This window comes from Taeniopygia guttata, chromosome 3 (genome assembly GCF_048771995.1).
Source record: "Taeniopygia guttata chromosome 3, bTaeGut7.mat, whole genome shotgun sequence".
NCBI classification, from domain to species: Eukaryota; Metazoa; Chordata; class Aves; order Passeriformes; family Estrildidae; genus Taeniopygia; species Taeniopygia guttata.
This window is the reverse complement of record NC_133027.1, coordinates 75533197-75549905: the sequence shown is the minus strand read 5'-3', so window position 1 is coordinate 75549905 and position 16709 is coordinate 75533197. Positions and strand designations below refer to the sequence as shown.

Below are 16709 nucleotides of genomic sequence, written 5' to 3'. Positions count from 1 at the left end.
ATGCAATGCACTGGTAGGTATTACATCTGCAGAGGCAGAAAGGGATTGGGTGGGGAGAGACAGACTTCTTCACAATTAATTTAATAAAGAAATTGCCTAATTTTAAACACCAGACATTGCTTTTCTACTTTATAGAGATTGTAAAACTTGCAGCAATATCTTGCTCAATCAGAACAAACCTTTTAGCCTTTGTGTAAGTTGGCAGCAGAAATACTCCAGCTCTACAGAAGCAGAACTGCAGTCATATTGCATCAGGCAGTGAGCACTGTTCTTCCCCAAATACAGATAGGACCAATGCACCCTGTGAGACACAGGCTGAAAGCCTAAGAGAGCTGGTAACTGTGCTTGTGAATATTTCCTGTATTACTGTTTTATATTCTACTGCTAACTTTGAAGTCTGTCACATTAGCATGAAGAAACAGATTGTATTCATTAAAGGCTTTGGACTAAGTGATACAAACATATCACTCTAATAGGCTATTTTATTACTTGTCTTTATATCATCTTTTTATTCCTGCTCTTTTTGAGTGCCTTCACATTCTTAGAACAGGCAGGTAAAGAAATAACTTGTGTCTGCACTGCTACCTGTGTAATACAGATTCATGTACACTGGAAACACACACAGCTGAAGCAAATGCATTTGGTAGTTTGATGCTCTACATATTAGTTTGACCATAATAGAGTTTGTATCAGCATTCATGCAAGAACTCAGGGAAAACACTGGAGTAGTTATAAGACTGGTCTGTCCTAGTCTAGGACTGTATTTTCTAAGCACTTTATTTCCATGTCAAAGCCTGCCTTGGTCCCAAGGAGAAAACTCTCCTTTATTTTTACTGCCTCTTTCTCTAAACTTACTGAGACTTTCCCCATCCAATTCTCTGCTGTGCTGTCCTTGCTCAGATGACACCATTGTGGCTTTGTACGGAGAACAAAAGGTAACCCTCAATTCTAAGGAGAACTACATTTTACTATGAGTGTGTTTTCTCTGAGAGCTCGCATTGGTAGCACTGGGGCCAAGAGAATTTTCTGCTGTTTTAGAGCAGGGAACATTCACTTTATATAGAAGTCTTAGAAGTAAAAATCCTCCAAAGCAAAGCTAAAAAATAACAAAAAAAAACCCCAACCACCACCCAAACCAAAACAAACTCCACCACCCATATAGAGCAGCACTGGCTAAAATTATTATAAAGCATGAGATAGTTGTATGAGGTTGAACAAAATTCACTATCAGTAGCTGTTATTACACTCATTAAAGAATCCTTGAGCAATTCCTTCTTTTCCAACTACACAATTATGGTTATTGCTTTCTGTCATGTAATTACCATGCTATCAAATTATTTCCACATTTGAATCATAAATCATCAAGCTTCCAGATCAAGGACACTCAATCTTGCAATAGCAGAAGAGAGCTAGTTTAATGCCATGGTCAGTTACAGTCTTAAGTCTTCCCTTTCAAAAGTGACTCAAGACCAGAAGCAGAACACACAGGTCAGTGCCTGGGAGCAGAACAGCACAGGCTTCTAGTGACAGGACGTGTCCTACAGATGAACATTGTTATTAAACCAAGCAGGTATTTCAGAACAAAAGCAAGTACAGACAAGCCCTATAATCTTATAAATTAAAAGCAAATACTGAATTCTAACTTATAATCAATCAGTGAAACTCACACAGCCTCATTCTTTCATGCAGTACTACCCGAGGGGAATAAGAAAAGAACAAAAGGAAGCCATTAGCGCCATTAAGGTATTCAAACTCAAGAATACACCTGAAGTCCTCTTTAAGCTATTGTTCCCCTCTTGGATTATCCCAAGCAGCCCCATCCTAAAACAGCCTTATGCTGTTTTGTGCCAGAGGAATAGGATGCAGACTAATCATACAGTTATTTATTTCAAGAATTCATTTGAATAATATTCCAATGATCCCCTTACACCCAGCACCTTTAAACAAAGAAGTGGTATGTAAACAGCTTGATAATTAATGGTTTGGCTGACACAGGCCACAAGCCACTTGGTGGCACTCTGCCCATATAAACTATTTTTGTCACTAGGCAGAGCAACAGGCAGTGGAAATCCAGCCCACACTGGATTTCCCTTCCCAACCAGGGCCAGGTCCCTTCAAGTCCCATGAAAAATGGGCTTTTGTTGCCACCCCTTCCCCCTTTTTAAGTCTGTATGGGCTGCAGGAAGCATCCCTGGTTTAACATCTAATCAAAACAAGGTAAAGCCCACTTTCCACCTGCAATTCACTCTTGCTCTAGTCCAGTATGAAACAATTAGAGCCTTATCACAGTGAGTGGCTAAGGGCAAGAAAGAAGGAAATAAAGTATGGTGCAACTACCAGGAAAATGAGAGAAGGAACTTTTGCAAATGGTATTCTCTGGGTAAAGGAGCAAAGACAATCAGGAGCTAATGAACAGTGATCAAAGCAGGTGAGGGCAGAATACAGCATGTACTACAAGCTTCATGCAAGAGCAGCATAAGACATTTCCCCTACCAAGTTCAAACTCAGTTGTAGCTTATTTTTCTCTCCAAAAGTAACAAACTATAAGGTGCCAAGATAATCAGCTGTTCTTACCTGCTTGTGTCTCACTACTCATTTGTATAGAAGTCTAACAGTATTTCTATTCCAGGAGATAGGGAGAAAGGGGAGGGAGTGGGGGGTGACTGCTTTTGCGACAAGACAGCAGTACTAAAGGGGCAGCTTTGTACAGTAACTTTTCTAAAGCAAGTAGCAGCAGTCAGTACCAGCTTTAGCCATCCAGCAGACATGCCCTATTTGCCGCTTTCACATATGTCCATCAACAAATGCTACCATCACAATAGAATTAGAAGATGGTCAATTAAGACTTGCTCTATTTGCTAGAAGGCAATATGTAATACTGACTTAGCTGCATAATGAGAGCTCTGAATTCAACACTGCCTAGCACACTACAACTACTCAGGCTAAGTACACACAACCTTTCCTGCTGGGGAAAGAAGTTTTAGGTATTGGGATCCACAGGACACTTTAATTCAGTACATACCATTTAATTTTGAGCCTGTTTTTGCTTCATGCCATTGCAGTAATAAAGCAACACTCCATAATAAAATTACACTTTTGGATCTGTTATCACAGTATGAAAAACAAAACTTTCCCAAGTGTTCAAGAGTTTTATTGCCATTTGTAATATGTTTATTGTTCAAAAACACTGCACTGAAAAAAAATCCTTAACATATATTCTCACATTCTTTGTCAATTTTACCTTTACAGCAATGTGACTTTCAGGCAGATCATGCAGGAAAACCACTCTCACAATGAAGTCAATCTACTGAAAGGCACTTTACATCTTTCAGATCTTAGACTCCAAACAAGTTTAGTTTTTGCCTGTGTAAGAATTACTTACATCTAGAATAACTCAAACAGTAGGAAAAAATAAAATTCACTTAGAATTCCCTAAAGAACAGAATCAGGCTTTGTTGCCTTCCTTCATTCAGTGCTATGCTTTTGTTTTTCCAAGCCTTCTTTAAATATTGTGCGACATAAAAATGGTTGTTAATGAAGTCTCTTTACTGAGAAAAGGCATGCAGTGAGGGAAGAGGGATGGCTGCTCACTTCCAGGCTGCCTATCTACACATTTGTTCTTGTAGATCAGCAAGCCACTGCTTAAGTTAAAAAAAAAAATAGAATAGGAATGAATGCACTCAAGTTAAATGGCTTTTAAGATTATGTTAATACATAATGATACCACCTACAGTTCTGTTTACTGACCTCTGTTCATGTAGATTTTAAAATGAGTTTTGTCAAATTATCACAGGCCACTTTGTAGACCCTTAGATACAGTTGATTTTCAAATATTGCTTGTTATTTGGGTGGCTAATGTTTTATTAGAAGGGTAGTTATCAAAGATCAGTAAGGCAGCAAGACTTTAAATGTAATGGTTTACATTGCTGAATAGTACTTTTAAAAAGGCAAGATAAAAAAATTATTAGAAGAATTCTTGGTAGGGTCATATTCATAATGGGTGTTTGTTTCATCCCCACAGTAATTGTCACAGCAACTGTAGATGGCATGTCTTCCTTGGTTGTCATTCACGATCAATACATTCCCTGGCTTATTTCAAGTAATATATTTAGTTCTTTTTCTCCATCCTGCCAAAAGAAAAACAGCTTTCGTAAGAGTGAATATTGAAATACAATTGGTATTAAAAAAACTTTATGAATGAAGGACATTGGTCAGTAACGTATGCAGAGACGAGCCCACTTGCAGTTTTGCAGTCTCATTTTTTAATTTATATTCCAGAAGGTTTCATTGTCTATTGCTGCACAGTAATTTCTTGGGGCAGAAGAGAGAAAACCCATAATCCTGATCACCAGGACTGTTTGGGGCAGTGTCTGCACTGCTTGCTACACAATAAGGCTGTGAGACTGATCACAGTTTGTTCCCCAGGCACATTCAGTTGGCTCCACCTCCTGTATGGAACAGTCAGCTCTGACAGGTTTTGTGCGACTTCTCTTTCAGATATACAACTCCTTCACAGTTTTATGGATGTTTCCATCTCAGGAATTAGCTACCAAGACAGACACACGCAGACAAACCAATAGACTGCACAAAAAAAACCCCCAAAATAGCCAGCAGCTGCTGAAGGCCCAGTCTACACTTCCTCATGACCACAAGGGCTTCCTGCCTTTTCTATGCGCAGACCTCAGAAGGTTCAAAGGAGGTGCAAAGCAGAAAGTTCTGCCTACTGACAACAAGCTTGATCACAGGTTTGCAAAAGGTAGTGAAATTAAACAAGTTCAGAAACCATGAAGAGCTTTGCACCACAGTTAAAAATCACACAGTATTCCAGGCGCCATCAGTTTATGACTTCCCCATCTAAAAATGTGACTTGCCTGTATTTGATCAGTCGTCCTCCTTGAACAAGTTGTGCAACTTCATTAGTGAAGTGGCATGCAAAAAGAAGCCAGTTTCTTGGTTGCACTTTGTAGGCAAATCTCATGAAAGCCAAGGAGTAACAACACAGTGCTGCAAAAGGTGATAGATCTTGTTAAGAGACTGTAAATATCTGCAATTTGTTTAGCTACAATTTTCCTACTAGTAAAATGTAATGACAGGGAGAAGATTTGTTGCTGCTTATGAGTTTTCCAACAGCCCTACAAACATGTCCACTTTGAGGATCCAATGCAAGGAAACACAAAATAGTGCTCATTTCTACTACACAAAAATCTACATGGCTGCAGCTTTTCATAAAAATGATTTTACAGATACAGTATCCTGTGATGCAACTTAAATCTTTTTAGTTTGTTATCTAAATTATCTCAGCCAGAAAATAAGAGTTTATTTCAATGACACAGTCTGTCATATACTATTATTCTGACAATTTCTAAGACAAATTATTTTTAAAGTCACTAATCACTTAAATACAGTTCTTTCTGGGAACATTTTAAGATTAGGAGCTTTCAATGTCCAGGGAATCATGAACATTCAGAAACATGATGCTTTGTTATCTGCTTTCCAGAAAGATGAGAAATTATTTTGATCTACTCTCCTACCATAATTAAATACAGGAAATTACAACTCAAGAATGCCCTAGTTTTGTAAAGTTCTGACAGGCTTAAAGAAAAAATTGGTAAACTAACTGTTCAAGGAAAACAGCCTTTTTAAAAGTACAAATATTCTTTTTTCATCCCCCAGGTTCTGTACACACACCAAACTATATATACTTGCAAGAATTTAAAAAGGTGTCTCAACATTGCTGAGCTGAGTAGCTGCCACCAAAACACTATTTGCAAAACAGTTTTGCTGTACTGGAGACTACTTAAACCAGTCTTCTGTCTCAAGGAAGCTGATTAAGGGACTGAATTGCTTTAAGCAGAACCTAATGATAATGGGACTATAAAATTTCTTAAACCAGAAGTATTTTGCTTGTGGGACAAAGAATAACTCACAATTAAGTTATTTAGTGAATTAAGGAAGCAATGTAATACCAAAGTTAAGCTAATAAATTAAAACTGCAAGATTTCTATTCCTAGAAAAGAATTTGAACATGGAGACAGACATCTAGGCAAAAACTATACATGTTCCAAAGAGAGGTGGAAAAATATTGCTTATGCATTTAAAAAGAATTTCTCATTAAGAGTCACAATAGTCTCTCATAGACAACTGCTTTGCAAGGACTTAAAGCCTTCTTTCCTGCTTCTCGCACCCTGCTGACCAATCATTACCATTTTTTTCACTTTGTCAGTGCTTGTAAATATTTAAATCTCACACTAACCACAGAGGATCATTGTTCTTTATACAAAGATTAAAACTGAATAAAGAGATACCTTTTGAACAAGTGTGTGCAATAGCTTAAGATAATAGGAGTTATAGTCAGGAGACAGTCTGGTCTTGAAAACTCCTAAGGGTCAAGAGCTGCCTCACTCTCCCCTCCCAAACTAGTGGAAAGCTTTCCAAAAAAGAGCCCTGCCTTTTTCAGTACCTCAATTTAAATGGCCTCTAAAGTTATGTAACAAGATATTTGATATCTACATCTGCTTTGATCACAAGTTTGCAGACAACTAATAATATATCACTGCTTAAACGACAGAAACTGTTCTGGAGTCAGTTTCCAAAAAAGAAGTTTGTCTCAGGTCTTACCAAATGTCATTCTGCCACTAATAATTTCTGGCGATTTCTTCATGTCATTAATAGCAGCGACAGGAAGACCCCAGTTGGCAACTGGCCCCCAAAAGTGCTGTGAAGAGGGAAAACAAAAATAAAGTTAAACAGAAACAAAAATCTGCAGTATTCTTACAGTATTCTTAGTGGGTTTTTTTAGCCACACAAAACCAGGATTATTGGTAAAATTCCAAGAAAAGACGCTCTATTTTTAATGTAAGAGAAATGAAACCTTTCTTTTTGTGGGATCTACTCTTCAGAAGGAAAGGTAAAGGAACCTGCTCTGGATCTTCTTTCAGATCAGAGAGGAACTATCTAGAGCCATTGAAATAGAATTTTGTAATTATAGCACAGCAGTCATTAACCACCTGATTGGCCCTGTCAGATACTTCAGATTTATAGTTCATTTCTATGCAGAGAATTAGCATTTCCCTCTTTCAATTAAGACTCATCAAAAATATAATGAAAACGTAAGGACTTGATGAAGTGAAGAACTGAAGGGGTTTTCATTTTATGCTGAGGATGAAAAGCTCAGCCAGCATTTTCTTGTGAGAGCTTACACCCTCTTTGAAAGAACAGGGCCAGCAAGCAAAGCAAACTGTTACCCTGAGCTTCACCTGCAATTGCTGAAACAATCTGGTGATTACTTAAAACTCAGTGATTCAACAAACGTCAGAGAGCAGTCAGAAACAGGTGTGTACATAGAATACAGACAAGAAGTGGAAAGGATCAAATCAGAAAAACTGACAAGTTTATTTTGATGAGTATTTAAAAGACTTTAAGAAAAATAGTGTCTTAAATTCAATTTTTGCTACTGTTATGAGCAACAAGGCTTCACCAGAATTCTTTCCACAGAAGATACACACAGTACTTGCTTCAGCTTCTTCTAAGTAGAAACTCATTCTCAGAAGTAACTTGGCCAGATACAACAAAAGAGATGCACCTCACAAGAAAAAGCTTTGCAAATGCCAGCTATATCTATCTTTTGACACTACCTGTAACTGTAGCATGTTTAATAATTTGGAATTCTCAGGGGGTATTTAAATTTCTTGCAATTTTAATTCTAAGATAATCTTGCCAGTCTTGCTTGTAACAGTACAGTCAGACTAAAAGCCACACTTGCTTCCTGCAGTTGCAATAGAAGAAACTTAAATAGAAAAAAGTGAGTTTAAGTTACACATAGTTTTGATAGTTCAACTTCAGTGCAATATGCAAAACATAGTATTTCTGCAAATTCAGATTTACAACAGTATTCTTAATGACAGAATAAAAGCATATACACCTATAAAGTTTGTCTTTTGTCTAGGTAGAAGAGCAAATCTTCCATAACATTATGAGTCACAGTACAGCAGGCATAAAAGTCCCACTTCCGGTTTCAGGGGCAAACTGAAAGGGTCCAGGACAGAAGAAGAGTGTAAGGCAAGTTATTTTGTACATTTATTTTCTGTCCTGAAGGCATTAGAGATAAGCCAGGTAGTTTGGTTATGTAACAGTATTGCTGTTACATAGAATAATGGGTTTCACACTGCTCTGATCTCCTTAACAAGAGTATGGAAAAAACATAGCCCCTTTAAGACACTCTGAAGGAGCTAACACTTGGTCATCTTAACTTTAGCCTTGCAATTAAATATTCCTCGTGCATCTCTCCTGGAGGTTTGTAGTATGCTGTTCAGGTGCAGACAAAGTCATAACAGTACTAATGGAAAAAGACAGCAAGTTACTGAAGTTAGGAAGATTTCTGAAACCAGAAATACCCTCCCTTTTCTTACCGTACTGTTCAAGTGCACCATCATTGTTTTCCATTCAAAAAGCACATGAAAGAAAGAAGAAAAAAATCCCATATTAGTTTCTTTAATAATCTACATAGACAAAAGCATACCACAAATAGAAAATAGGCAGAAGTCAGAAAGCTGTCACAGCATTAATTTTGAATAATGTATTAGTGTTTAAAAAAAAAAAATCCCATTTCCCACAGGAGCTATCACTGTGACAAGTGTTTGCTGCTCTTTTTCAGAGCTACATAAAATCCCATTATGGTCAGTGGAAGACATTCAACCCTTCAGAGTACCCAAGATCCCACCCCAACTACTTCAAAGGATGCCAAAAGACATCAAGCTTTGTCACGACAAAGCTAAACAGCTAGAATTCTTCAGTGAAAGCTTAGAAGTCGCTTGGAATTCTCTGTATTCCTTCTTAAGTAGGTCAAACCAAAGATTGCCAGATATCTTCCTGTCACTGTGTTTCTTCCTTCCTGTGGCTGTACCAAACATGAGCTATAACACATTCTCAGTGATACATGCAATTACACTTCAGTCATGTATGGGCTTCATTTCAGTGTTAATCTAGGTACCAATTTATGTAATAACTTAATGATCTATGCACAAAAGATAGACTACATCATACATTTACGATTGCTTGTCATGTCTTTATAAGAAAGACACTGATAAGACTTAGTTCTGAATTATGACTTGCAAGAAGGCATTTCTTATGAGAAGTTGGTAGGCTAATAGAAAGCCTGAGTTACAGAACACTTTGTAACTATCACTTCCCTCACACTGATTTCCATGTTCTTAGATCACCATTTTATACAGAGCTATGGTAAGGGAACAGTCAGGTGTACTTGGGAAATCACACAGGATGTGTGTTTCAGTGAGTTTTCACTACAAGCTGGTTCAAGGTGCTTCGTTTGGGTGCCCTTGACTAGTCTAACCACTTGTTTGTTTTCTCTTTAACTGATCTGCAGCAACAGTTGACTAAGTTCATAAGACAAATGTAAACTTAAATTTCTTCATAAAACCCAAACTAAACAAGTTCAGATGCATCTTCTGCCACCACGTTTTTGTGCCAACAGAAATCAGCCTTAATTTTTAAAGTACGGGTTGTTTCCAGGGAAGTGAAAGCCTAAAATAGAATCAAACTGATACTACTTTAACAGAGTAGGCAGCTCTGGCTAAGGTCTTACAAGGTTGTCCTTACAATCACATGGGAGCAGTACACGTATGGAAGAGGGCAAACCAAGGGCGCATAGACTCTCCCAGGAAACAGGCATCCAGCTCCAAAGCTCTGCAGCCAAGAGAGTTGCAATACATGCACCACATCCAATAGTGAGGATACTGCACTGTGGGTACACATCTATTTCTGAAGTGACTCCCTTCCAAATTATTAGTTTCCAAGAACCTCAAGAACTAAATTCAGTCCCTTGACAAAGAAAACACTGTACTAATGTTTTCAGAACTGTGAACAACAACTGTTGAATTTACTCAGTTTCCAAGTGTCAGTTTTCTGTATATATGTCTACACAAGACAAGAGGAACCCAGGGGTGACAATAAGTCATATTGGTACTAAGCTCATTCCAAAAAGGCTACAGTGGAAAGACTTAGTTTTCTAAAATTTCTGCATCTATTTCCCTCATTCTGGCAATAAGAATATTAGTAGGCCAGAGACAATTCTGCAAATATAGGTGAACTGTCACTATGTGTTTTCCCCACACTGCCATCCCCTAAGTGGAAAGGGCACTACCCTTCTGCAGAAGGCCCAGTTGTTCAGTTCTCAGAGCACACAAGACAAAGCAGGTGCTGTGTCCTTCAGATTCTAGCCTGCATCACAGAACTTTTTATTTTAAAGTTCTTACATCCTCATGTTTAAAGATCTACTGAAGAGAACTGAAGATCAGCTAGTTTTAGTTCTATGACCAATGCTAACTCCTCTGAAGTTTGTTTGAGTTAAAAGAAAATTCCTAGGCAGTTCACATCAGTCTAAGTGCTTAGGCTTTCCAGGGAATGAACTATCTCTATTTCAAAGCCCTCTGCATGTAGTCTCTACATTTGCATTAGTGCTGAGTCATCAGGAAGAGACATTTCAGAAGTGCCCCAGCACACTGCAACGTCCGTGCTTATTTTTCTGCTACCAGATTTCTGCATTCCTTGCAATTCATTATGTGATGAAAACAATTTAGGCTTCTACCACAAGAAAATGACAGCTTGTCTAGAATGATGTCTTCTGTCTTAGAAGAGGAGGGAAACAGTTTTATTAGATGTTTTTCAGAAGAGGTTTTAAATCAATAGAATAGGAATTAAGAGGATGCAGTTGCCTACTATTGGTGGCTTAGATAATATGACTATAGTGACAGCTGTCATTTTTAGAATCTGGAGAAAAAATACAACTTCAGGTTCACAATATACAGAGTCTTTAATATGCTAATCAGCTAGTTTTAAATTACGTTACTGCTGCATTTTACAAGAAGCGGGAAAAGTCTACCGACAGCTTATGTTCTTACTGTGCTCATTTTGAAGCATTAGGACACAGGGTAAATTTGTATTTATATGATTTACAGTCATTCAGGTCCCTATTAATCACCAGTAGAGAAAAGCCAGATGTGAAACTGGCAGAATAATTAATTTTTAATGACAGTTTTAAAAGCAACTTCTCCTGTTTCTTTGTGCAAGATCCAAAAGCTAACCCATGTCATAATGCAATTCTAATGCCAGATATATCCACCTGAGCAAAGCATCATGCATTCATTACACTTGCTTTCATATTTTCAGGTTTTGAAGCTGAAATCAAAGCTAATTATTCCAATAGATGTCTTCAAGTTTTTGATTGCCCCAAGCCATAATAATGGAGCACTTATTTCACTACTTTGGGTAGCCCAAGTTATTCTACTGAGGGTCAAGCAATCAAAAGCCTATCTCTGGTAACCCAAACAGTACCTTAAGTCATGAATTCTGACAAACAACTTTCACATTTATAAAGCCTTGGTTCTCTGCAGTGATTAGATGCTGATTTATAAAACAGACACCACAGTCTCAGGGCTTTAAGGACACTTATTCCATGAGCAAAGAAAGGACTTTTCTTCAGGGTAGAGTCTTGTAGTCTGGGGAAAAAAATCACCTCCAGGAAGACATGCAAAGAGATAACTCTCTACTTCTTATGCAGAAGACAGACAAGTCTTTTACTGTCAGCTATTTAAATTTTAAACTCAACTTTTAAAATTAAGCAGGTATCTTGGTATATAGCAAGGCAAAACACAATCCATCCCAATAGTAGAAACCTGTGGAATGCTCTTTTTACTGAAGTACAGTCACGTATGCAGCTTGTTTGAAAACTAAGTTAAATACATCTGAAAGTTTTTTTTAGAAAAACCCTCTCAGTCTAGGGTGAGGATAGAGATATTTCCAGTAACTGTGATAACATTAGGAAGCAGCTGTAATCACATCTGGATGTTTGTTTTTCTAATTTTGAAGCAGATTACTGGTTTAATAGCTATTTACATGCTTCACATGAATGCTGTTATAGTTAACTAAATGTTAAGATATGCATCTGTGAAGCTTACATGGCATCCTCAAGACTTTCGAAAGGAACCACAGAAGCCTGCTCTGGACTTTTGTTTTACTTCAAGGTTGTTATCTTCCTCTTCGTATTTTTGTCCAACTATTTTTATAGATTTTGATTTTGTGAATACCAAACAAATTAAGCAAACTTTCTAGTGCCTCACCATCCCTATGGTAAAACACATCTTCCCAATATCTAATCTAAGTCTATCCTCCTGAAGTTTAAGGCTTTACATTATAATCCCTTGTCCACGCATCCTTACACCCAAGACGATGTTTCTCAGCTAAACATATATCCTCCTACATGCTTGCTCAACATCAAACCAGTTGCAATAGATGTAGGTAAAACAGCAAGCAATAGCTATAGTGAAAGGTTGCTCAACCACCTTTATTAGACGAGATAACTTTTGTTTAGTTTGTCAAACAGCCTGTCAGCTAGAGAAACTTCAGCCTGCCTACCTGAGACTGTTCCTGCACAGTGGTTCAGCAAGATTTAAGTATGCCAAAACTGTACTTTAAGGCAGTCGTATAGTTTCAGTCCAGAGTGCCACATCCCTTACCACAGCACGCAAGACAAACCTTGACACAAGCACTGAGCTGTCTAGGAGGCGACTTTAAGCCACGTTCCCACGACAGAGGGGCTCCAACAAGCCTCTGGAGACACCTACTTACACCTACTCAAGAGATCCAAACAACCCATCTTCACACTGCAACCATGATGGAGCTCGCCTCTGCCCACGGCAGAGCGAAGCTCCTTCTGCCCTTGCGGCAGGCAGCAGCCAGGCTGTCCGGGTCCCGGGCTCCAGAGCCCGCTGCCGCCCCGTGCCTCAGCCAGCCCTGCCGCGGCACTGCCGGCTGTCACAGCGGCACGGGAAGGTCACGGAGGGGCGCAGCCGCAGCTTCAAAGCGCGCCGCGTCACTTCAAGGTCACGGCCGGTTTGCTCGGGCCGGGCGGGACAGTGACAGTGACAGCCCCCACGGGCGAGACAAGGGGAACGCCGGGACCACGGCACCTCCGGGCCGGCTCCTCGCTGCCTTCTCCACCCGGCCAGCCGCCGGTGCGGGCGACCTCGCCAGGGGTCAACCGGTGCCAACCGTGCGACGCCGTCCCGGGCGCCCCGAGGCTGCGGGAAGCTGAGGGGTTCGGGGACCGAACGCTGGTTCCTACCGCCCCCCCGGGCAGGGCGGTGGGCTCGGCGATGACACCGCCCACGCCGCGCTCACCTCATCAGGTAGTCCCTGAACTCCTTGCTGCGCACATAGTCCACGGCCTTGCGGCCCAGCGCCGCCGCCATGGCGTCCCCGCGGCAGTGGGGTGAGGGCTCGCCCGCCTGGCCCGGCCACCTCCCGCCGCGACGCCGCCGCCGCTGACAACTGCCCCGCACGCCGCCCGCCGCCCGCTTTACGGCAGCGCGCGCCCCCCGCCCCGCCCCGCCCCGTCACTGCGGCGCTCTCGCCGCCCATTGGCCGCGGCGGCCCCGCCCCCCGCGCGCGCCCGGCCGGGGGAGACGGTCACGGGCAGGGGGAAAGGCGCGGGCCGTAAAGCAACGCGGCGGGAGGAGAGGGGGGGAGAGCGTCGCAAAGCGCGGCGAGGAGGGGTCGGCGCGGGCCGAGCCGCCGGCGTTCCTCCGCAGCGCGCGGGGCTGCGTCGCGCGGCGGCTGCGCGGGCCGCGATTGGCTGCGGGGCGGTGGCGGGTGGCTCTGCATTGGTGCGCACCGCCCCTCGCGGGGCCTGTGGCCCCGCCCCCGGTGGCGCGAGTGCGGCGTGAGGGGGAACGGGGCCGTGAGGGGCCGGGCGGCGCGGGGAGGGTGGCGGAGCTCCGGCTGGGGCTGTGTCGGGAGAACGTGGAGTTGTCCCGCCTGGAAACATTCCAAACCTGGACGTGTCCCTGTGCCACCTGCTCTGGGTGACACTGCCGTGGTAGGGGGGCTGGGCTAAATGATCTCCAGAGGTCCCTTCCAACTCCATCTATCCTCTTATTCTGTGACAAGTACTTCAGTTATTTTAGTTGGAATGGTCTAAGATCCCATCTCTTACCAGCACTTTCTATTTCATGCCTGAGCAGAGGTTACTTAGAAGGGAAGATAAACTCTAACCTTGCTAGTACTATCTCTAGAAAATTTGGGCCGTACAAACAAATTCTTATATCTTTGCTCAGTGCACTAAAGATAGTGAAAATGGATGTTTATCTCCTGTGCTTTCCAAAGACTTGTAGCCTCAGTTTTTAAGTTCCAGAGCTGGGCTGAGAGTGCAGCCTGGGGCACAGCTATGGTGTGCAAGAAGCCCTGGATACTGTGTCTGTATTGTTTCCTTCTGTTTCCCTCTTCTTGCCAGGATCTCAAGTTAAAACAAAACAGACACAAAAACCCAACAACAACAACAGCAAAAAACAAACAAACAAAAAACCAAAACAAACAAACAAAAAAAACAACCAAAAAACCCAAAACAACAAAAATAACCCACCAGAAAACACATACAAACCAAACCAAAAATGCTCAAAAACTGTACCAAAAAGTCCCAAGAAAAGCTTCTCTTTGCATTCCCTCTCTCATTGCTTGCTTAGAGAGGAGCAGGTTTGAGGAAAAGCATTGGGTAACCTCTCTTTCTATAAATATTCAGCATATGATATGACACCCCACAACACCACCTCCCTTTGCTGTGTGAGTGGAAGAATTTTAATCCCCTTGGCATATTGCATTATGAAAAGCCAAAATGTAGCCTAGCATACTTCTGCAGACTACTTAGATTCCTATTTAAAAGCAGCGATGTGAATCTGAACTAGATCTCAAGGAATCATTTATTCCAGTTGATTTGGCATGCACTGACACAAGGAAGCTCTATGGAAATCAGTATGTTAAACAAAATCCTCCTGTGGTAGAATTCCACATATCCTAGATGGCCAGGCTCAGTCATTAGTAATATAGCTACAGTTATAGAACTAATTCTTAGCCTTACATAATAAGGCTTACAATGTAGTCTTATTCTCCTTTACTGAAAATTTGTAATTTTTTTTTTCTTAACTCCGTGTAGGGAGCAAAACAATAATCTGTCTGCATTGGGAGGCATTGTTTTTTCTTTCTGGAGAAAACAAGTTATTTCAGCCTTTTGTCACAGGCTGTGCCTATTACATTTTTTAACCTTTTGTCTACTCCATTTGTGTTTAGCTTTCTTAAGGCATAGTCAAGGGTCACCATGTCTCAGTCAAAGCCTCACCAGCAGTGCAGTACTCTTCTCCAGTTTTGAGAGTATCTCATTTTTTTTGTTTGTTCGTTTTCAAAGCAGTTAATGGAAAAATCATTAACCTGAAATGTGTCCAGAAGAAAGCAGTCTCACATGTCAGGCTCTACCAGTTACACAACAAAACCAGCTAGCAAGGATTTGAAGTTTGCTTTTGTTCTGTATATATTTATAGAGCTTTTATTTGCATAATTATTAAAGCTTTTTAAAAGGATATAAAAAACTGTACAAAAGATCCCCTTATGTATCCATAGCTTTTCTTTTACTCCTTCTAGCCTGTTCAGTAGAGAAGTTTAGATTGGATTTGACATGAGTTGCTTTTGAGAAGTCCAAGTTAAGTGTACTTTTGAGCATGTTGTTCCCTAAGTGAACATTAACAAGTTTAATAAATTATTGAAGCAGGTTTTTCTTTGTGGTGTGTTTTGTTTTGTTTTGCTTTGTTTTAATGTCAGAATTAGGCCATTTGACTTATAATTTGCTGAGTTTTTGTGAACCTCTTCTCTTCAGACACGTGCTCTTCTCCAGTGCGGGACTTCCCTGTCCTTCCATGACCTGGAGGAAAATCACTGATCATCTCAAATTGATAATTTCAAATTGCTTTTGTGAGGGCCTGGTGGATTTCAGAGCAAGTTTCATTAGGTTTTGACACACATTTTTTTTTCTAAAATATATTTCACCTGTTTTTTTCCTAGTCTGAACTATGATTCTTCCTATTCTTTTCATGCTAAATTCATACGTATTTTGGGTTATCATTACTACACTTCTGCTCTTATCTGTTATGGACTGTTACTGCATTATTTAATGACTACAACTTCCTTTGTCTCATTTTATTTTCTAACGTTTTTATCAAACTCCTTTAATTGTCTTTTATGTCCCATGCTAGTCAAAACTGATTTCAGAGCTGAACCCTCTGATTCTGTTATCTGCAAGCTGACACCATTTCTTTATTTTAATCTCCTCATATGTCCTGTTGGCTACTGTTCCCTTTTAATTTTTAGGTCATTATGTGCTTTTGAATAAGACAAGCCATGCATGTTGAAGGATGGCTCCTGTCTTCCTTTTAACCAGAACAAGTCATTATAGCTGGTTTGGTTTTCAAACAGACAGGTTTTCTTTTATCCCTTAGATTATCTTCACAAATACCCCGCCTGCCATTTCCTGGAATTTCTTCCTGGTATTCTCATTGCTTTCATTTCATGTTAGCCTTGTACTTCTGACCTTTGCAAAGAGATATTTCTGAAGTTTATTTGGCTGTCTTGTTATTCTCCTTATTTTCCCTCAGCCTTTGGCCAGGTCACCACATTTTTAACTCACTTACTGACTTTTGCTACTGTCGGTCATCAAACTACAACTTTTCATTGCTGGATTTGATAGCTGGTGTGCCTGAGTTCCCTTCCAGGTTTTTAGCTGATAGACTCTAATCTGTGCAGCAGTTACTCTGCATGGGATACTCTAATGACAGAGGCTTTCTGTAGACAGCAGTTCTGTAGCCCCTCATCCC

The 16709-nt window shown here is 40.6% G+C and overlaps 1 protein-coding gene across 1 annotated transcript; it reads right to left on the bottom strand.

The window, feature by feature from the left end:
- Positions 1-3133: 3133 nt before the first annotated feature.
- MPC1 (mitochondrial pyruvate carrier 1) lies at positions 3134-13351 on the bottom strand (the record flags this gene model as incomplete). Its single annotated transcript, NM_001245355.1, is given in 5 exon segments — positions 3134-4127; positions 4872-5004; positions 6619-6715; positions 8409-8412; positions 13195-13351. Coding segments are annotated over 5 exon segments (324 nt in total). The 3' UTR covers positions 3134-4108.
- Positions 13352-16709: the final 3358 nt, after the last annotated feature.